At 43.5% G+C, this 23049-nt stretch overlaps 1 protein-coding gene and 1 non-coding gene across 6 annotated transcripts in view; one reads left to right on the top strand and one right to left on the bottom strand.

Annotated features, from left to right (window-relative positions):
• LOC131250944 (uncharacterized) overlaps positions 1-22531 on the bottom strand; it is an 84383-nt gene extending 61852 nt beyond the window's left edge. Inside the window, exons 1-4 of one of the 5 annotated variants that reach the window (XM_058251397.1) lie at positions 22345-22531; positions 22130-22194; positions 21211-21800; positions 18362-18516 (exon numbers count right to left, since the gene is read on the bottom strand). In XM_058251397.1, coding sequence (XP_058107380.1) covers positions 18362-18516; positions 21211-21800; positions 22130-22179 — 795 coding nt within the window. In that variant the 5' untranslated portion in view covers positions 22180-22194; positions 22345-22531. Of the gene's footprint in view, positions 1-18361; positions 18517-21210; positions 21801-22129; positions 22196-22340 lie in introns of those variants that run through there. The other 4 variants (XM_058251365.1, XM_058251382.1, XM_058251373.1 and 1 more) reach the window with 4 other exon arrangements.
• On the top strand, positions 20949-21020 carry TRNAP-CGG (transfer RNA proline (anticodon CGG)). The gene has a single exon. It is a non-coding gene; the product is annotated as a tRNA-Pro (tRNA).
• Positions 22532-23049: the final 518 nt, after the last annotated feature.

Raw genomic sequence — 23049 nt, 5'->3', positions numbered from 1 at the left:
CAGCGCTGACACTCCCACTCCCTCTCACACACACACACACGTATACACACATAATATATATATATATATATATATATATATATATATATTGTTATATAATATAATATATTATATTATCTTACATTGGTGGGCCACTTCCATGTGGGACCCACCTTTAATGAGTAGACCATCACCGTCCAGATGGGTCTGGACAGTGGGTCTGGGCAATCTCAGCCATTGTAATATACATACATATAATATATATCTATAATATATATATATATATATTATACTAGAGGTGGGCCACTATGTGGACCGCACCATGATGTATGATTTTGTCTGCACTATCCAGTTGTTGGACGATGCAGCAGGTGTGTTATCCAGACTGTCCATCCAATGGACACGGTCGTGGATTCCCACCGTGATGCGTGAGTTGTATCCCTACCGTCCATCTATTATGTGGGGCCACCATGACGTATGGGTTTTGCCATGCCCGTCCAGTATGCTGGATGGGTGGGACCTACTGCTTGTTAGATGTGTTACATCTAGCCTTCCATCCTTTTGGCTAGCTCATCTCAAGCTTAAGACTGGAAATGAGACAGATCCTGGTATCAGGTGGACCACACTGCAGAAAACAGTGGTGTTGAACGTCTACCATTGAAATCCCATTTTGGGTTACAGAAGCTTTGGATCAATATGATATTTGTTTCTTTCCCTATCCAAGTCTTTGTGACCTTGGCAATAGACCGGATGGGAAATAAATACTATAGTGGGCCCACTGGTAGTTCAACTGTGGAAATCATTATCACCACTGCCTTTTGTTGTATGGTCCAGATGATCCTTTGGATATGATTCCTTTTTTTATGCTCTAAAACGATCTCTAGCAATAAGATGAATGGTGTGGTTGGTTTGGGCCCAATTGACTCGGCCCATTTGATTCGGCCCATTTGTATTGCCCCATTTGATCAGCCCAATTGGCTCGGCCCATTTGATTCAGCCCATTTGTATTGGCCCATTTAATTCGCCCCTTTTGATTCGGCTCATTTGATATGGCCCATTTGATGTATTTGGGGCCCATTTGGTGAGGCCCGATGTGATGTACTTGGAGCTCATTTGATAAGGCCATTGTAAGAGGCCCAACTTGTTGTATTTGCGAAGGCCCAACATGACGTATTTCAACCCATTTGAGTGAGGTCCATTGGTGCGGCCCATTGATGTGGCCCACTTGGCATATATGAGGCCCACCTTTGATGTGTTTATGGCCTATCCATGAGGCCCACCTTAATGTATTTGTAGCTCATCCATGAGGCCCACCTTGATGTATTTGTGACCCACCCATGAGGCCCACTGGTTATGTATTTGAAGCCCATGGTATTAGGCCCATTGATGGAGCCCACCTGATGTGTATGAGGCCCATTAGCATGGCTCATATCATGCGGCCCACTGTGATGTGTTCGTGACCTTCGGTGAGGCTCATGATGATGTATATTAGGTCCTTGTGTGAGGTCGTGGGCCCACTATATGTTCGACCCTATGTGGGCCACTCCTTGGGAGCAATGTCGGTTAAATGTCCACATTAATGGGTAATGATGGTTGAATGTCCACACTGTGACCTTCCATTAGGCCTGGTTAGGCCCATTCTCATCATTCTCTAGTGGGTTACCCTAAACGATTGGGCCCCATTGATATTGCTTGGCCCATCATCGGCTATCCATCCAAGGATCCCGCCTTGCATAGAGGCTGATTACCGATTCCATTTGGTCGAGGCCGATTCCAATTGGTCGAGGCCGATTCCGATTATCGAGGTCGATTCCATTATTGAAGCTGATTCTGTTTGTCGAGGCCGATTCTATTGTTAAGGCCGATTCTGTTTGATGAGGCTGATTCTGATTATCGAGGCTGATTCCATTGTTGAGGCCGATTCCATTTAGTCAAGGCCGATTCCATTTGTTGAGGCTGATTCCATTGTTAAGGCCTATTCTGTTTCATGAGGCCGAATCCGTTTGTTGAGGCCGATTCCGATTGTCGAGGCCGATTCCGTTTCATCGAGGCCGATTCCATTTGGTCGAGGCTAATTCCGTTTGTCGAGGTTGATTCCATTGTTAAGGCCGATTTTGATGGTCGAGGCAGATTCCGTTTGTCGAAGTCAATTCCTATTATTGAAGCCGAATCCAATTGTTGAGGCCGATCATCGAGGTCGATTCTGATTATCGAGGTCGATTTCGATTGTCGAGGCCTAATATAATGTATATAAGGCTATGGAGCCCTTTGTGATGTATATTAGGCCCGTGTTAGAGGCTCATTGTGATGTATATGTAGCTATGTGATGCGGCTCACTTGATGTATATGAGGCCCAATGTGACGTATTTATGGCCATCCATTGAGGCCCACCTTGATGTGATGCATAATGGACCCGTGTGAGAGGCCCATTGTGATGTGCTTAGGGCCCATGGGTTGTGGCCCATTGTGATGTATTCGGGGCCCATCGGACATGGCTCATCCGATGTATATAAGCCCATGTGATGCAGCCCATGTGATGTGTATTAGGCCCATTGGACGCAGCCCATTATGATTGTATGAGGCCCATTGTGGTGCATTTGAGGGCCAAGCTATGGAGCCCATTATGATGTATGTTAGGCCCATGTGAAAGGCCCATGGTGTTGTATTTTTGGCCCTCTTGTAAGGCCATGGGTCCACTATATGTTAGGCTCTATGTGGGCCATCCCTTGGGGGCAATGTTGGTTACATGTCCATATTGTCGAGGTCGATTATTGATGCCGGTTACTGATACCGATTACGAGTATGTGACAGCATAGCATCATTATACATGCCCATACGCATCATCTACATGTTTGTTATGAGAAGTGGTTGACCATTGCAAATGACATTAGGCAGGTTATTATGAGACTCCCAGATACGTGGAGGTTATCTCACATAAGCGCACGGTATGCGCAGGATTGATGTATGATTGGATTGTATGACTCATGCACCTTACATTGTGTATTGTGATTACTGACGCCCTAGCAACATCAGGGTCGTAGCCTCCACAGGCATATCGTGGATGGCCAGATGGGACACCGAAAATTTGTTATTAGCATCGGGCTGTCATAGATGGCCCTAGGTGAAAATCCCAAAACCCTCTTGGTACCAGAGGACACCCTAATATCGAGACCGAGTGGATACATGAGTGCCCGATTGCCAAATACCAGGAGGCCGCGTCTGCACTGTGTCGTGGTCGGTTGGGAGAGGGTGTGGCCTTACCTACCTGAGGAAGTAGGCATAACTAGGCTGAGTTTGACCAGCTCTTAAATGGGTCCACTAGCGACGAGCCGGGTAAGCATTGGTATATTGCTAGCAGGCGGGTAGTGAGGTCTTTTTCACTCGCTAGGCTACGCGGTCTGTAGGGGCGGTAGCCTGTTTAGAGTGTACTAGACCCCGATGATGATTCCAGAGATATATAGTATTGATATGTGGACATATTGAGCAGGAGTTGCATACTCATTCATTCATTCATTCATTCACTATCCACTTTGGCTGGTGGTGCGCAACTATTTGTTACGTGTACCTTCGCAATGGCCAGGATTTTCGTTGGGACGCGCGACTAACCTGAGATCAGGAGTTTACCACATTGAGTCTAACTATCCAAATTTAGGTATGGGACTGGTTTGGATGGAAGTCTCTTATGGTGGACCCTGTACCCTGCGATACTTCGTGCTATCATCCCGACTTCACACTCCAACTTGGTCATTTCATTCGCATCGCATATTACATTACATCCACAGGCATATGGCATTTTGGGTTGCTATGTTTCTGCACTTATATGGCCTAAACAGACTTAGCAGGATTTACATATTGCATTATATTCTCGGCATCTGATATTTGACTCTCTATAATTCCTCATTTGTATGGCTGATATGTAATACGTACTCTAATATTTTATGATTTATAGACTTGCAGTATTTTCGCTTACTCTGATTATTCTGATATTGCTTACTTGGCACTTACCTTGTGCACAGACTTTCACCACCCACTCAGCTCTCTATGAGCTTATGTACGGTATATGCGTGCAGGTGGCGTTAAGTTGCAACAGTGTTGAGCTTGGAGCATATAGTGGACCTCTGGAGCTTTGATTTTCGATATATGTACTTCCCTTTCAGCATTGTATTTACATGATTATATTAGTGGATATGTGATGATGATGTTGCCTTTGTGATTTGGGTAAACTTGTGGTTATACTTCTTATGAGAAAAAAATGTACGTTAAAAAATCCTCCTTATAGGATCCCAGGATCGGAATCTAGCGTATAGACGCTGGGACCCGAGAATGGGGTACTACGGAGGCTGTTGGCACCGGATTCGACGATTGGGATTCCTGTTAGTCTGATCTCCAGGTTTGGGGTGTGACAGGGTCCGACCTGGCAGACGAAAAAAAAAAGTGGGTTGCAGTGTGTGCTCTTTGGCTTGTCCATAGATAGGCTAACCATGTATAAGACCCCCCAGATTCCAGGTTCAATTCCAGTAGAAACTCATAAGGATGGGTCTTTAAAACAAATTATCCTCTCATTGATGGATTGCCGACCTTGGATTTGGTACCCCTAAGGTAGCCTTGTGCACCCCGTAATTCTAAAGAGTTATTGTGACCAACCCTGTGCATAAAACCCACCGAGTTCACTGCCCCGGTAGCTTCACTGGTCCCCTCTGATGGATCGTGGTTTATGAACTCCCCGGCCACGATAAATCCAATGAACTCATAAGAGTTATAGAGATCATTCGTGTAAGACCCAACTCCAACTACTTATGAGTCTAAAAAACTATGCCTGCTCTAGTACTCAAGAGCTTAAATCGTGTTAAATTGACTAAGATTGAAAATTAGCTCCGCCCACTAAAAAGATGCCATGTAGGTGACATCATACTAACAATCACGAATAGGTTGTAAATTTACTAGCATGTGTTATTAAAGTACGTTACAAGAACTGATAAGACACAAGTCATGCAAATATAAGCTTAATTATTTCTAATGTGCTTATGAAATTCTTAAAAGATCAAAATTCATTTATGATATGTGAACATGAAATTACATTAGAAGTGAAAAGAAAAATATTTTCACAATTTTTCTTATATTCCTAATACCTGCATATATCGTTGGAAATCTTGCTTCAACTAAACTTCTGCAGCCGCATTGTCTAACTTTGCATCAATGATAAGTCTAACTTGATCAGGAACATCAGACAATTCTTGTTTCAAAAGAGCTATGGCTGCTTCATCTTTTGAAATCTCCACCTGTTCAAGATTAGTTTTACGCCTAATATCTTCAAAGTTGGCTTCAAGCCTATTGGTCTTCAAATCAACCTTCTGTTGTTGAGCCTCAAGGTTGGAAATCTGCTGTTTAAGACCCAAAATCTTCTCACCAATAACCAATGAAGAATGCTTGGAAGCGTTCACTTGTTCGTGAAGAGAGTTGAATTCTTTATTATACCTAGAAATTGTCACCATCGCCTTTGCAAACTTATCTTCAAGATATAGTAGTTCTTTCTGGCGAGCAAATATTTCAGGGGCAACAGTCATATCTCGAGTAGATTCTAACTTGCGGAGTGTGGCACAAAAGTGAGAAAGAGATTCGCACAAAGGAGAAATATTTATCTTCACCATCCTCGCAGCATTGTCTAGAGATGCCAAAACTATCTCTAAATCTGACCATTGGATAGGATCTTTAAAAATATATACAACTACCGACAAAGAACCTTTCAACAAAACCAACACATGGGGAGGAATCTTCTCTAAAGATATTATGTTTGAGATAGTAGCAATGAGTTGGAATTTGCAATGCTAGTAGAAACAAAGCGAGCTACAAAATAAACATATAATGACGTATGAATTAGAAGGGAGTTTATGAAATATCATTGTAAAATAAGAGATTAAATAAGTATGCTTGCAGTCAAAACCACTGGAGTGGGGGCTAGTATCTCTACAGATTACACTCTCTCAGGAAGGGACAAAGGGCCAGGCATGTCTGAAGCCATATCAGCAAAAGACGACACTTTAGCCTCAGTACTAGAAGCAACTGTAGTGGGAGTTCTAGTATCAAGTGGTTTTGTTAGAAAGATTATTTTGCAAGCCACTGTGCTAGTTTTTATTAAAGGAGCAAGAGATGTTCTGGTTATTCTAGCAGAACGTGTATCAGAAACAGGAGCAGCTGCGACAGTTTGAGCCCCGCTTGTAGAAGTTGGAAGAATCTTTGGAATTGTTACAGTACTAGTTGAAGGATCCAAAAGTATTGAATGCAGGAGGGGGGAATAATTGTTTCTGAATGATATAGTCAAGTGAACTCCGGGTACATCTTCATACTCTCCATAATCAAGAGGTTCTTCCTCTTCGTCAGCTTCTGTAGCCGTTGTATGAGGAACGATGACCTCTTGAGGCATTTCTTTGTCGACTTCAGTAGTTGCAACGACCTGCTCATCACCAATCTCCACCTCTCCTCTTCTTCTTCTTCATCTACGTTCAATTCACCCTCTTCTCTTGAGTTACCAGAGGATGTTTCACCCTCTTCTCTAGAGATGACGAATCTTTACGAATAGCTTGGGGTGAGAAATCTCTATAGGCAAATGGTGGTTGAGGAATAGATGGAGATACCTCTTGAGGTTCAGAAGGTCTGGCAACCATTGGGTTAGGGGATGGAACAGTAGATGAAGGGATTTGAGAAGTCTCTACAACACTTGCAATGTCTTTCCAACCAGAATGTTTTCTTTAAGTCTTCAAATACTCTAACGGAAATCCATGAGCAATTCAACCCTTAAGGGTATTAGCAGGTTTGATTTGACGAATTGGTTCCTCTAGAGAGAGATCTTCACATAGGCTTTGCCAAGAGCGGGGTCCTTCACCAGAATGTCCTACTCCTTCTATGAGATTACGCTTTCTGATCCTAGGAGCAAGTACCCATATAAGAAAATCTATCGGCATGCATCGACGAATCAAGAAAGATTGATGTGCCCACCATCTCATCCATGGATATGTTGTATGAACGAAGCATCTAAAGCCAGGAATGATGAACTTTGAATTAATACGCGCCGCTAGTAACTACCTCCAAACTAATCCCCAATTGTTAGGTCCTACACCATAACTCCTCATAGCACGGGTCATCACTTCAGGGTGCTCAGGAACAGTTTGATCATACCTAAATTGTCGGGTGAATCTGCCTAGATAGTAGGGCTCTCTCCAGAATTCGCTGCCTTCTCTCAGTGGTAGGCTGTTAGACCTTATTGAAATGAAAAAGGCTTGTTCGCCCGGAGGAAGATCTTCACATCGAATGTCTCATGATCAACAATATACTTGGCAAATGAAAATTGATAGAAGTCAATAGCATCAGTTGATTCAATCATATTAATCACACATTCATATGTTATTTTTGACATCAACCGCTTTTAATAATGACACAACGGGATGTGCGAAGGATGGACATAAGCCTTTCCTGGGTCATCATATGTCCAGCGAAAATAGACACCTACCCATACAGAGAAGTAATTCCGGGGCGTAATTGCGGAACTGGCTCCGACAGAATTATTCTGACAATGAGTGGCCACATCACCAAAAGCCCTGTGCAACGAGCAAAGAATAGAGGGTGCTATTGAATATTTTCGACCTTCAGCTAATCCTCCTGCAATAGCAAATACAGAGGGCCTGATGGCATTAGCCCATTTGGAACTTGGGAGCACAACTATGTTAAGCTAACATGCAAGAAAGGCTGTCAGCTCGCCCTTAGAAATATATTATGGGGAATTCTTTATTCTACGGCAAGCATTCTCTAAATCATTAGATTAGTTGTTTCTAAAACTGCGAAGAAAAGAGAAGAAGGTAAATAAAGCGAATGTTGGTAAGATACATGAATTCATGATATGAGTTGAAGAATATACCGCAAGCCTTGGGAAAAGTGAGCTAACCAAAGAAACTAGGGAATTTTCTTAATGTCAAGAAATTTAGACATTTCTCTGAACAATTCGACTAAAGCATTAGATACCAACGCCTGTCTTTTAGAAGGCGAAAAATGCAAAAATTCTTCATTTGTGGGGATTTATTTGTCGTAGAAACGACCTGTTATGGGAAGCCCTGCCATCTTATGTAAGTCCCAGAGAGTGATACTGACTTCACCTAGAGGTAGTTGGAAAGAATTGGTGGTGGGACACTAATAGCTAAAGAATCCCTTGTAAATCATAGGGTCCTTGTAGAAGCATTTAGAAGTAGCTTCCATAGCACCGTAGAGACCAACTTCTGTCAGTACAGTAAAGTGTTTGTTGAGAATCGCTTTAACCCCAATCAGTATAGTAATTACATGAAGACAAGAAGCCACAAGTGCGAAATTCTTCATTTCCCCATAAGGATCTTATAATGACCCTGAAAATTTTGTGCCAAGACCTGAGTACTACCTTTATTTTCCTTAGAAGCTTTTTGGGGTAATTAGTGCTAACTCGATTGCTTGTGAAATTCGCATCAATCACTTTAAATTTGATCTGCATGACTCAAAACCTGTAGAATGGTTAGCGCTATGTTACTCTGAAATCTGGGATTCATCGCTAAATCCAGTTGCTCTTGGAAATTTTTGGAAGTTCTGGATCGGACCTGGACCGCGCGTCGAAAGTCTGATGGCGATGATCTTAGGCTGTTGTGGTCACCATGTTGGACTTAACCATCACCTCAAAAATCAAGTCCAGATGATGTTCTGGGTCGATTTATTTGAGTCCGGAGTAAAGAGTGTGAGAACGGTGAGAAATTAATTAAGATTTTATGAAATCTAAGTCGTGTCGCTTGCGCGATGATTTTAAGCAATCTGACCGTTGGATTCTGACCCAATTTTACCCTCTGATCAGGAAAGGTGGCCCAGGCATGTCCTTGTGTTTGTGGACCTGATCGAGATTCGGTGACCGTTGTTTTGAGTGTGGTCCGCCACGGCTGATCTGAAGATCCGGTCGGTACGAAAACTCAACTTAACCTAGATCCATGGTCAGTGAGCTTAAGTCCGACCTTTCGTGGTATTAGGCCCACTGGAAGTGCTCCGTTAGATCGAGAGAGGCCTGTTTTGGTTATACCCTAAGTATATCTTGGCCCTGGGGTTATTTTCATCAATGTTAGGCCTATATATAAACCTTAAAACCCTAACTCTCTTTTCCATACGAATTTCCTAACCCTAGCTAAGAAAGAGAGAGGAAAAGAGAGAGAAAGTGAGAGAGAAGTTGGTGAATCATCTTAGATTCTTTCCCGTTCTTCTTCATCCTTAAACCTTCACTTTTGAATCGTTATTCCGGCGATTCTGAGTTCATCTTTGGGTAAGTTAACCTAACCCTAATCTGTGTTAGAGCTTAGAAGAGTCTTTGTGTTGTTGTAGATCATTTCTATTCTTGCCTTAGGTTATCTTGTCGTCGTTGACGAAGACATATCGTCTGAATCATTCTGGTGTTCTATTTCTGGTTTAAGGTGCAGACTTTAATCGTATAAGTTATGGTTTTCAAGGCTTTCAATACCAGTGAATGATTTATTCTTGCTATGGATGAGATTTCACATGCCAAATGTTATGTTTATTTTGCGTTCCTGATATGCATGTGTTACATTAAGATTTGTGTATTCTATGTGTATGTATAAAGTACCGTATGCGTATAAAATATGAACATGTGATTGCCATGATTATTTGTCATATATTTATGCTAACTGTATGTGCGACAACTCCTTGGTAAAAGGAATTGTCCAAATGTGTGTATTTTCAACATACGTCATGTATGTTGAACTATGTATTCTAAGTATTTGTAGAAATGTCTGAATGATCTAAAGTGTAATATATTATGCTATTTGCGGGCGTTGAGAAGCGATTCTCAACTCTCCCACTAGTGTGTATGATTTCCTTCATGCAAGTTACATTCCTTGTTGTTTAATTTCAAGTATTACTTATGTTTAAAGTCATGTTAAGTTGACATTCTTCAAATGCTTACGTACCATATGATTTGAGTTGTTGTTCCATTATTATTCTAAATTGTTGATATCAATATCTGTTGTGATGGAATGTGTTTGGGACTATGAATAGTCTAAGAAATTGGTAATCGGCCTTAAGTTCGTGGCTGAGGTTGCTTTCGCCACGTAGGACATGATTAGACGAACCCGAGTCGTATTAGAGTTGTCGGCAGTGGTTTGGCCACGCGGAGTGTTTGCGCACTCTATGTCGTTCAACCCAACGTGCGCTCGTGCTAGTTGAGTTCGTCAAGTAACCCGATTGTCTGATGTATGTTCACTATGTATGGACGCTACTGTTTGAATGTAGGGTACCAAACTTACCGATGAAATCTTGTTAACCATGGTACCTTGATCCGCTAAGACTCATGAGCCAGACATGGTGGTATGGGACACCGTGGTCGAGCTGTCGGCCTACGCTGGGGTGACGAGCCTCCCCGTAGTGACCAGTGAGCAACCAAACTCGTGAGCCGATTATGGTGGTATGGGACACTATATTCGTGCTGTCGGCGTACATTGATTGGTGACGAGCCCTTTGTAGTGACCTCGAGCATGCCTGGATACCGCATTGAGGTGACGAGCCTTAGTGTAGTAACGAAGGTATGATAGGCATGCATTGATTGGTGACGAGCCCTTTGCAACGACCTAAAACCATATGATCGTATGAGATGTCTAGGACTGACGACCCTAGAATGGATCACTGTTTGGATGGTGATATGAGGAAGGTACCTTAGCTTCTCAATCCTGCTGTATGAAAAGGACTAATAACAACTTGGTAATCATGTTCATGCACCGCATTTGCATGTGCTTTGTAGACGTGGCACACTTTGAGGCGATGTCATGCGTAACGTAAGATAAAGACGCTGAGGGTGTATGCGCGAGGGCACGCATCATTCTACATACATTCTTGCATTAACAAGAGTACTTAGGACATGTTTGATTTTTCTGCTTTATCATTACTGCCTGATTGAACTGATAATATATTAACCTTTGCTTTATTGTTCCACTGAGTTGATCACTCACTCCCACGTTCTGGGGCGGTGTTAAACACCCACCAGACTCTGTCTTAGTTGCTGATGTTGCAAATGTTGATGCAACCTTTGAGGCAGAGCAGGAGATCGATGATGATGAGGCTGCTTTCTCTTTTATGCAGTTTTCAAACGGGTTCTAGTGAGCCTTGTTCTGATGCGAGGGATGCTGGGATTTCTTTTGGGATGAAATGATGTAATTTGATACTTGTAATTTTGAGAGTAACACTTGTCAGTACGACCTGGTATGTATATGTATTTCAGGGATTTGCACATGTACACATATATTTCTTTAAGTCTTCCGCTTGCGTTCTTCACTTATCCCTGAATTATATTTGTTATTTGGCTTAATCTATTCCATGTTTTATCCACTAATACAGACAACATATATCCATCATTAAATATGTTGCATAAGTGATGTTTTGGAACTCGGGAGCTGAGTTATGCTCGACCCCCGAATTTCAGGGCGTTACAGATCTCCTGTCTCTGAAACGTTGACGTATTGTTTCATAGAAGGTCATAGAAAACAGTTCATGGGGGTTGTAGCAAGAAATGAGGAATTGCATCGGATGATTGTCGCCAACTTGCTATTTCGATCCTCTCTGACAACATACCCTCTAGCATCCTTGGTTCTTTCATAAACCAATTCGGAGTATACATCATCCTACTTTAAGTCATCCGATCTGTGGGCTCGCTTTGAAGAACAGACAAATGGCGACAAATGTTCAAGGGAATTACTATCAACACATTTCTGAAAGGGCTGTTAAATTTTATGATGCTCTCTTGGACTTTTACAGTGTCCCAAGTGTTCGAAAGCTTCTTCTTCTTGTGCTCTTTGATCTTCTCTTAAAGTTCCTTGCTTCTTTTTGGACAAAGAGGGTGGTGGTGTATCTTCTCTGACAGGTGAACGGGTGACATCAGTGCGAAGATTGGTTGTTGATTTCAGCCATGCCTCACAGTCAATCTCTCATCCTTGCTTTCAAGGTCCTGTTAGATCTCCAGCAATGATAGCTTTGCATATTGGCCAAGATAATGCTTGAATTCTGTTAAAAAAATTGAGGATGGGCAAAACAGGTTCTTTAATATAGGTGGGTTGCTTTTTGGTGACTTTGATCCTCTTCCTTAGCCGATCTTTGTGGGTAAGGGGGGAAGAAATAGTTTCAGGAATTGAGGAAGGTGCGGGAGCGGAAGAAGTAGGTTCAGGGATTGAAGAAGAAGGTGCAGGAATAGGAGAAGAGGATTCGGGAATTTGAGAAGGGATTGGGGAGGATGGAAGGTTAGCGTGGGAAGGCTGGCTAGTTGGTGGTTCTATAGACGGAAAGTCCTTTTGGTGCGAGCCATGTCTGGAAAGATTGAAATTAGGTTAAGTCTGAGAAGTTGGAAATTCGGCTAAGTTCGGGAAGATTGATGAAATTCGGGCAGAGTTTCAGAACAAAAGGAAATTGCACTAAGCGCAGATGAGTTGCGCGATAAGTGGAGTTGCGTGACATGGAAGTTGTGCGACAAGTCGAGTCGTGTGAAGTGTTGAGTTGCACGGAAAGGTCTCTCTGATCAGAAGGAGAATTTGGAAATAAGGAAATGATTGGAACTCTAGTATTTATAGCAAAAGTGGGACCAGACTTTATAGCAAAAGTGGGACCAGATTCAAGGAGTTGCGCGAGATCCTCAAGAGGAATAGTTTTGATCCTTCATTTTGCCTTATGGTCAGGCAAACATTGGATCAAGGGGGCATCTGTTGGAGCATAAAATTGAGTAGGAAAATAAAGGAGATTGAAAGGAAAAAGATTGAAGGACGTCAAGTAGCGGACCAATTGAGTAGCGCGGTGCACATTGAGTTGCACGAACGTTCAAGATGAGTAGCGCGAAGCCAGTTGAGTAGTGTGGTCGAGATGAGTTGCACAGATATATGAGTTGCGCGAGACCACACAACTCATCATATTTGCATGGGTCTATGCAACTTACTATTGAAGAAATCATGTTGGAGTTTGCAATTATGCGAAGTGGGGTCCACGACACAAGATTCGAGGGTTAACACTTGCAGAAGCATAATACCCCCTACCCTTTCATTTGAGGGATTCAGATTTTTCAGAAGACTGGTACCTCTGACAGGTATCATAGAGAAGAGAGAGAGAAGGAGAGTACAAGGCTGAACCGCGCAACTCATGTTGAGTTGTGCAGATGACTCAAAGAATGACATTCTTTTTGTTATTCTTGAAGAATCTCCTTCAGAATATTTCAAATCTCCATTCGTATTCTTCATTCAAAGATTATATATATATATATATATATATATATAAGAAAGATCCGCACAACTCATCTCCTATGGAGACTTGAATGATATGAGCTGGAATACTGCCAAAATTTACATTTGAACTTATTTAATATTTGTACTTTCAATTATAATGACTTTATCTTGGAATCAAAGGATAAAAAGGATATAAACGAATTCAGAATAAATAAACTTGATGATTATTCTCTTCATTCATTCTCTTTATTATTAATTTAGAATAAATAAACTTGATGATTATTCTCTTCATTCATTCTCTTTGTTACTATTAAGTGAGATAATTCCCCAAATCAAATACTTTTCGTTTCTGGTCAAAACAATCAGTCTAGACTTCGACCTGTCACGACTCCACTGCTCGATTTCTCTGGTGGTAAGGTCATACCAAAAGGATTAATATAGCTTCCACTAACGACCGGAGACGGGCAGAACCAAGTAACTACGATGATCGACTTCTTAGTAGTAGATTGTTCGTCCATTTACAATGTAATCCTCGGCCGACCCTCTCTTAACACCCTGCGAGCTGTAGTCTTGACCTACCACCTAGCCATGAACTTTCCGACTGAACAAGATGTCGGGTCAGTTAAAGGAGACCAGCGCGAAGCCCGATAGTGTTACACAATAGCGCTAAGGGCTTCACACCAGACGATGACTGTCACCTCTTTGGACCCTCGCAAGGATTCTAAAGAGAGGTCTCCCATGGAAAACCTTGTTCTCATCCCGATCGATGATTCCGACCCATCAAGGACGATCTAAATTGGGTTGTCCCGACACCTCCGTTGCGGGACAGAATGATAGCCCTCCTTCGACGTTATGCAGACGTTTTCGCATGGTCGCATGCGGACATGCCGGGCATCAACCCAAAAGTCATCATCTATCGCTTGAATGTTGACCCCGACCACCAATTTGCCAAAAATGTCACGCGCTCGACCCCGAGCGATATATAGTGATCGGAGAAGAAGTCGATAAACTTATAAAAGCTAGATTCATTGAGGAAGTCTACTATCCAAACTGGATAGCCCACATAGTCTTCATCAAAAAGTCTAATGGGAAATAGTGGGTCTATGTTGACTACACAGACCTGAAGAAAGCCTGTCCCAAAGATAGTTTTCCCCTTCCTCGAATTGATCGGCTTGTTGACAGCACCGCAGGGCATGAGCTACTTAGTTTTATGGATTCTTATTCTGGTTATAATCAAATTGTAATGGATCCGTATAATAAGACAAAAATAACCTCTTTCACTGACAAAGGTCTTTATTGTTATCGAGTTATATGCCGTTTAGATTGAAAAATGCCAAAGCCACTTATCAGTGACTAGTCAATAAGATGTTCGCTCACCAAATAAGGTGAACCATGAAAGTCTACATTGATGATATGCTCGTCAAGAGCATCAAGGCCACGGACCGTCAAGAGCATCAAGGCCACGGACCATACTTCTGATCTTGAGGAGATGTTCCTCGTTCTTCGTAAATATAAGATGAAATTGAATCCGAGCAAATGTGCCTTCAAGGTTAGCTCGGGAAAGTTCCTCGGTTTCTTGGTCAGTCAATGAGGGATCAAAGAAAACCTTGAAAAGATCAAAGCTCTACTTGACATGGATTCACCAAAGACGACCAAAGACATCCAATGACTTAAAGGAAGAATCGCCGGACTCAATCATTTCGTCAAGGAAACACACTTACCTCAAGAAGGCTCTTCGTCGCAGATGCGAGAATTGCACTTGCGGGAGAGTCCAACAAGTTGAAGAACTCCCTCTTGGGCACGTTCCGATCAGCCCAAGGCAGGAGCTCCTCTATGGCTCTGTGGATGCTTTAGCGCTCCTCTTCCTCCCGAACCTCTAAAGGACCAGCAGAAGGTCAACCAGTCTCTTCAATCTCCATAGGTCGAGCCTTCTGTCCCTGGACCTCCGTGGGAGGGGCCTCCTCACGAATGGCCATCTCGACCATCGTCTCAGCAGCCGCAGGGGCAGGCTTTATTACCTGCTCTTTATCCCGAGGATGGGAGATGAAGGTCCGACCTTCCCCTTGCTCTTGGAGGAGGCCTTCGTCTTCTTCTTCTTTTGTGTCACGACTCATCAAGGGGCAACACCTCGCGCTTAGAGATAGGCCTTAGCAGGGGACGATCTTCATGCATCTCTGCATCAATAACAGCAGGAAACTCGATTACGAAATTTTTTGAAAATTTTCTAAGTCTCAAAAGTCGGCTAAAGTCCTTACCAAAGCTCTTACTGGTAAGAGCGGAGTTTAAACCCAACTTAAGCAAAAGCTCAGACTGAAGGAGCACTCTCCAAGATCTCTCCTCCTTCGCTAGCGAACTTGCTGCCCTGATCCGAGTAAGAGATCTAACATCCAGCAAGGAAGGATACTTGGGAATAGCTGCAAGAGGAGAAAGACATGCATAAATAAGTCAAGCACACTTCATAATTGACCAACCAAGGGAGAGCTAATAAAGATCTAACGAAGAGTTAAGTTCAAAGAATGCCGACCTGGTTCAGTAAATGCTGAAGGGACCAAGTGACGATGGAAGGTCAGGTCTGCCACTTCCCAACAGTCGAAGGCCCAAAACCACTTGTCCCTCCAGTTCTTATTGGACGATGGAGGGTCGGTCATGATTCCCCTCCGGTCCCTTGCTAAGCAGAGAGATACTACCAGCTTGGATGGAATTTGTTCCACTTCAACTGTAATAAGTGGAGGAATCCTCAACAGTAAGTTCGGGCTGCTCTAGCTCGAACCATAGGACAACACAGCCGATTAATGCCCTCCATCCGTTAGGGATCATTTATCCCGAGGCCAAGTCCAAATAAGCTAGCACCCGCTGAACTATCGTTTGCAGAGGGAGCTTTAGGCCACATTGAAGGGCGACCTGAAAGATGGCGACAGCTCCCTTCGGGGCACGATCAGGGAGTTCATCAGGCAGAGGAACTTGGAGAATCACTAACTCAGGAATATGGTATCCCAATCTAATCCGAGCCAGATCGGCCTCAGTAAGGGTCGAGGCTACGACACCCTCCTATAAATTATGTTCCTCCCTTATTGGCTTCTCTGTCAAGGACTTCTCCATCACCCTCGACGACTGTGACGCCCGAAAATCGGCATCGCCCATCATCATCAATGGCGATGGTGGGTTCGACATCATGCGAAGGCAACTTACCCCACTGTTGCCGCCGGAGACCCCCTCCCATGAACTAAAGGAGTCAGACATGGCCGCCTTTTAGATGTTGACAGTCACTGACAAAGGAAAAAGAAAGGGATGGCGGCGGACAAAGAAATGAAGCTCACCGAGGAGAAGATGTCGCCCAATCACCAGTGAGTACGGTCACCAGAAATCGCCTCTGCTAGCTAAAGAAGAAGACTGGAAGGGGAAAAAATGCAAATGACCCTTTAAAATGCATTAGGGCTTTCCTTATATAGGGAAGCCACAAGGCATCACTTGAGTGCGCCCATCAATGCGGGTTCCTTACGACGTCCCCTCGACTACCCCGTTTTGATACGTAGCACGACCTTACACATTAGTCGACCCTAATATCAAGAAATGGCCACGCATCATTCCCTCATTGGTCTGACGCCGAAACGATGACCCAGCAGACCACGTGCCCTTGAGCCACATAATGCCACCTCGACTACACCGGGCATGATTGTTGGCATGCCTCGACTTCTGTGCTGGTCATCATACCCAGCATTTATGACAGTATAACCCGACCTAAGCTACATCTAACATACTTTTCGAGCCAATGAGATTGACTTGATAGTAAAGGGGGCTTACTATTGGAGGAAAAATAGAAAGACCTATAAAATGAGCCGACTCTACAACTGGCGCGGACCCAATGGGCCAAACTGGGATACCTATTGGCAAAGAAAGGCCAACCACGAAGTGGGTTAGTATAACCATAAGTCCACATGACTAATGGCCGACCTATCCAGTAGGTTGGCATAACCATAGGTCAGTTATAACTCGGTTATAGGTCGGCACAGCCTCCGATAAAGTCGACAGTTGGTATCAACTTCAGGTGAATGCAAATCTGTCGTGACCTCAGGTGAATGATGATCTGTCGAACAACTCGGTATTACCCATCTCTAAAGTGTCATCCGCCTTCGTTGACCGTCCTTGCCCTGATCAACAGACCCGGAGATCTCTTGAATGACCCAAAGATCTCTCCCAAGATCTTTAGGAGATAAGATCGGATCCCAAGGATCTCAGACGCTTGTAACTATAAAATCAGATCCTGAGGATCTCGAACGCCCGTAATCTTGGAGAGGATCTTTATTGGAAGATTTCTAACATATCCGGCCTCCTAAACGGAGGACTCTACCTATAATCTTCTCGCTTGTATAAATGGGGAAGTATCTAGCCATTGTAAGGTATGCATACTCTATCTAAAATACGACTAGTGACTCTTTTCCAAAGAGATCATCTCCTTCAAAGACCCCAGATCCTGACTTAGGCATCGGAGGGTCCCTTGTACTAGCCAAGGTCTCCTTTGTCTCTTGTTTTCCTGTGTGCAGGCTCTTGAAAGTCTAACCAGGGGAGTCTACTGGAAAATTGCATCAACAGTGCCTAACCAATACACCAAAAGTTTACCAAAAGTTTCGAGACCGAAGAAAGGCGAGAACTGATGGAGGGCAAGCTAGGATATTTAAATCACTGGGAACATAAATCTTGACCCTAATTAGTGAGGGTGAAAAAGTTCAAACACTACTGGCACTATATATCATAATATAGATATAGATATGGTATATTGTCAAAATTGTATAAATATACAAATGAATTATTAATATCATTTAACCTCCGTTTTTTTTTCTTTTTTGGTGTGTGTGTGTGGTTTACTAATTTTTATAAATTAATTATGACATCGTCCTAACATCGCATATATTATTTGCTTGCACAAAAGATGTGAGGCAACACATTTAAAAGGCATGGATCAGTCGAAGGGAATCAGCCAACGGTCCACATTCGGATTGTGTATAGCCCACCATGTGATCGCATATGGACCTGGAAATTGAGGCAAAGCGCAGCCCGATGGCCGGCAAGGATATTGGGTGAGTGCGCGTGAGAGAGAGAGAGAGAGAGAGAGAGAGAGGAACCTGTAGGGTCTTGAGTCGGGCTGAGAGGGTGAAGATGGCTTCCTGGTAGGCAGGGCCCCCCGCCTCAAGAACGCCTATGGATTTTATGTCTTCTTTGATGCCATTCATAATCGGTAAGTCCCTTGCGTGCTCTTCGTTTGCGGCTCTGCATATCCCTGCTTTTACAATTTGAACATGAACACCTTTTCACGAAACGTGTTGTCCTCTATTTTTTTATTTTTTTTATTTTATTTAAACCCTTAAAAGGTGGCTACTCTCCACCGTTCATCTCGCAAGGCGCGGTTTGGATGCTACTCCCACCACGACGTAGCTGGAGATGGACGGGGCTCTATGAGGCCCCACTGTATCTCTGTGTTTTATTCGCTCAGTACAAAAATTAGGTAGATCAAAGGCTCATGTGTCGCAGTGGGGATTGAACTCTTTCTTTTGAAAAGATACCAAGGCCACCGTGATGTTTATTATACATCCAACCCGTTCATAATAAATATCGGCTCGATTCAAAAGTCCCCGAGAAATTTTCACCGGTAAGCTTTAAAATCCCACTGCTTCATGTCGTGTGGTCCAGTTCAGCCTTCAAACGTCCTATTTTTCAGGCTTGTCACCTAAACTTATCTTTCAAAATAGATGAATGGCATGGATAAAACATATATCACGGTGGCCCCATAGAGCCCCTCACATGACCATCCGATTCTAGCTCCGTCCTGGTAGGGGTAGCACCCAATCCGCGCCGGGCGAACACAAATTTACTCCGAAAACTTGGAAGTTCTTGTTCTGGAAACGAAGAGGGGTCTTTCCATCCGTTTTTTAAGATTATTTAGTATATAATAATACTAAAAAGCAGGATCCAAGTCTCAAGTAAATCAACCAAACCATGATAAGGCGGTTAGAATCGGATATTGCCGTGATTCAAAACTTCTGTAGCCCCACTAATATTTCAACTGTTCTCACACTTTCAGCCCATTGAGCATTGGATCCTGTTCATTTTTGCCGTCATGTCTTAAAATGAACTCACAAAACGGATGGACAAGATAGATTTCTCACAAACATCATGGTGGCCTAGCAGAAACTTCCTGCCAAAGGCTTTCCTAGATGTGGGCACCGGACATCTCGATCTGGCTAACTCGACTCGTCCGACTCGTTCTGATCCGACTCGACCCGAACTAAATGGGTGACTTGGTCCAAACCGAGTAGGCTTCCTCCAATCTAAACTCAAACCAAGTCGAGTTCAAGTTACCCAGTAACTCGACCCAATTCAACTTGAAACTTGATCAGGTTAGGCTCGACTCGATCTGAAACCTGACTCGACCCAACTCTCTAACCCTACCCGCCGCACCCTTCCCTAACTGATCCCAAACTATATCTCTCCCTCCCTCATCCTCCTCCTCTTCCAAGCCTGGCAACAACCCATCACCATCACCCTCCTCCTCTCTCTCTCCTCTCCACTCCCTTCCTCCCGACCTCCCTCCCTCATCCTCCTCCTCTTCCAAATCCGGCAACCACCCACCACCATCATCCTCCTCTCTCTCCTCTCCACTCCCTCCCTCTCTCCCTCATCTCTCAATCTGACTCAGTGCCAACTCAACCAAACTCGGTACTTCTGACTGTATCAGACTCGGTCCGGATCAGTTCAGGCCAGACCAAACTCAGATCGAGTCAGGCATGCTGGACTCGATTTCGAGTTGGATCGAGTTCGGGTTAGGCCTATTTCAAAACCAGATTGAGTCGAGTCATCCATAACTCGGTCCAACTTGACTCGATGCCCAGCTCTAGGCTTTTCCAGTGAATCCGTGTCCCTTAGGGCTTATCTACAACGAGGCAGTCCGGACCATACACAACCGTGCCTCCCATTATGTACAAACCGTAGCCCCATTCTGAGTGGATGATCCTAACACGATTCAGGTATAGGGCCCACAATTTTTACGTCCGAATTTCCACTAATGTGTGGCACATGCGCTGTCCATGAGTCTGCACAGTTTTAAAAAATGGCAGTGAACTACCACCTCATCGGACGCGGATCAGGTCGGGTTACCCACCAGCAGTACTGTAGTGATGTGTTGGGCGTGTGGGGCCCACCTTCATGCATGTGCTCTGTAAATATGCCGTCCATCCATTTTTCCATATCATTTTAGAGTGTAAATCCAAAAGTTCAAGCGGACCGCATCACAGGAAATAGTAGAGATATAATAGTGACAGTTGCAACCTTCGCAAGACCGGCATCTATCCAACCTGTTGATAAGGTCACACAGACCTAGACCTAGACCTAGATGGAAGACAAACACAAATATAAGATTGATCCAAAACTTTTGTGGCCCTCGAGAATTTTTAATCGTGCACCGTCAATCACAACTATGTTTTGTGGTGTGGTCCGCTTGAGCTTGAAACCTACTTCAATATTTTTGGATTCTCAACTAAAATAAGATCTTGCAAAACAGATGGACGGCTTGTATATAAAACATGTGATTAAGGTGAGCTCCACAGTCCGCAACACAACACCACACCAACGGTGGGGGGCAACACCCCCCAGGCCGCATCAACTTAGAAAAAATTCTTGTTTACTAAAGAAAATGACAAAAATAAAGTTTGTGAAGGGCGTTTGGTCTAGTGGTATGATTCTCGCTTCGGGTGCGAGAGGTCGCGAGTTCGATTCTCGCAACGCCCCTTTTATTTAAAATTTTTTGTTTTTATTCGTCATTGAGAACAAAATACTACTGTTTTCAATGGCGCTCGTGTTTTATTTAATTTAAATTTTTTTTTTGTTACTTTTAATTTAATTCCTCCGATGAGAGGAAAGACTACTATTTCCGTTGGTCTTGCGGACACCATAACGAACCAGTTTGCAATTTTGTTACCTCTATCAGCCCTTTCCAGGACGGGGAAGACAATCCTCTCCTCCATCTGCGCGTGCTCCAGCATCAACTCCAGCAGCTGCGAGTAAATCCGTCCCAACTTCTTCACCTCCATCCTCGGGCTTCCCATCGTCGGATCCACGGCCCTTCCATCCCCACGCGTCCTCTTCCTGTCCGCTAGATCCTCCACCCACATCACCAGCCGATCCAAATGCCACGCCATGCTCCTGTGCTGTAACGTCGCCGTCACAACAATCGCCGGGATCGGCGCCCGCACCCACTCCCCGACACGTGGCACGAGTGGAGGGTTCGGGAATTTCTCATCGATATATCGTAGCAGCGTCTCGTACGAACCTGAAACGGTGTCCGTACCGCACTGAAGGATGGGCGTGTCGATCGTGTCGGACGAGACGAACTGCAGAGCAACGGTCTTATACAGTAGGGCGATACGTACGCGATACGTAGAAAGGGAAGATTCGGAACCGTAGACGCGTACGACGGGGGAGCTTCTCACGAAAATGGACGATGTCTCCGCAGACAATTTTTTCGTTTTCCCGTTGCAATTTCCCATTCTCAAGACGTGAAATGGAGATCTGATAACCAAATAGAAAGAAATTCCGTTATGAGGAAAATTAAATAAATAAAAACGGAGGTGAAATTGGAAGAGACGAAAAATCAAAAGACGTTATTGCGGAAAGCCGGTAGCGTTAAAGAAAACGATAACGCTGATAGAGAAATTTTAGAGATGAAGAAAAAATCGCAAAACATAAATGAAGTAATGAATTTCCAAAACGTACGATACGTTAAAGAAAAAGTAACAGCAACAAGAATAGGAGATATTAGCATGGATGAAGAAGAAAGAAACGCAATTACACAAGGAAACAGAGGGATTGAAGGTTTCCGGCAAGAAGAATGCCATTACAGCAAGATTGGAGCAAGAAACGAGCCGATTGATAGAGTTTCGAAAACCATACCAGAGAAGGATTTCTAAAACGCCGGAAGAAGGAAGGGAGAGATAGTAGCGAGAAAAGGAAACGGCGTTAGAGGAGTGAGGAAAACATTCAAGAAGAGAAGAGAAAAAAGAAAAAAAAAAAAAAAGAAGAGAGAATAAAAATCATGGGAGAATGGCGTACCTACCAGAGAAAGAGACAGACAGGGAGATTGGTACGAGAAATGGCGTTTTCCTGTGAATTATCTCTCTTCCCTTCTTTCACTGCTTTCTCTATTCGTCTTTGATAACTCCGTTAAGCAAAGGCGAGAGTTAGCGCTTGATTACAAACTTATCGGATGAGACTTGGGCTTACTTCATACCCACCTCCGGAGCTACTTTGGCTTTCAATGGCACGTGTGAAGCTTATACTTTATAGTCTAGGCGCAGATTAGTTGTTATCCGGGTAACAGCACAGTGGGTGACCCTTGCCACTGGGCCCACCTTCATGGCATTTTGTATATCAATCCGCCCAGAGGGTGTGGTTGGTCCGCTGGTGATGGGCTACACATTTACCTTTTTTTTTCTACCAAAGTATTTTTCAATACAGATAAAATGGAATGAGAGAGAGATTATTATCGCAGTTGTTGTGAAAAACAGCTAAAGAATACATTTCTGATGGATGAATTGAGTCTAGTGTGCGAGCATAGACTCGAATTACAACTAAATATTATCAAATACTTGATTACTACTACAGGTTACACTATGGAATGTAAACAACAGACTTGAAAAGTAAATATTACACTAAGAAATGTAATTCACTTAACAAAGAAAATAACATGTTACACTATGGAATGTATATCGATAGGATATTGAAAAGATAAATGAAAGATAAATTTAGCATATTAGGGTTG

This window comes from Magnolia sinica, chromosome 1 (genome assembly GCF_029962835.1).
Source record: "Magnolia sinica isolate HGM2019 chromosome 1, MsV1, whole genome shotgun sequence".
In the NCBI taxonomy this organism is placed as follows: Eukaryota; Viridiplantae; Streptophyta; class Magnoliopsida; order Magnoliales; family Magnoliaceae; genus Magnolia; species Magnolia sinica.
Note: the sequence above shows the minus strand (reverse complement) of the source record. Positions and strands in the feature narration are given on the sequence as shown.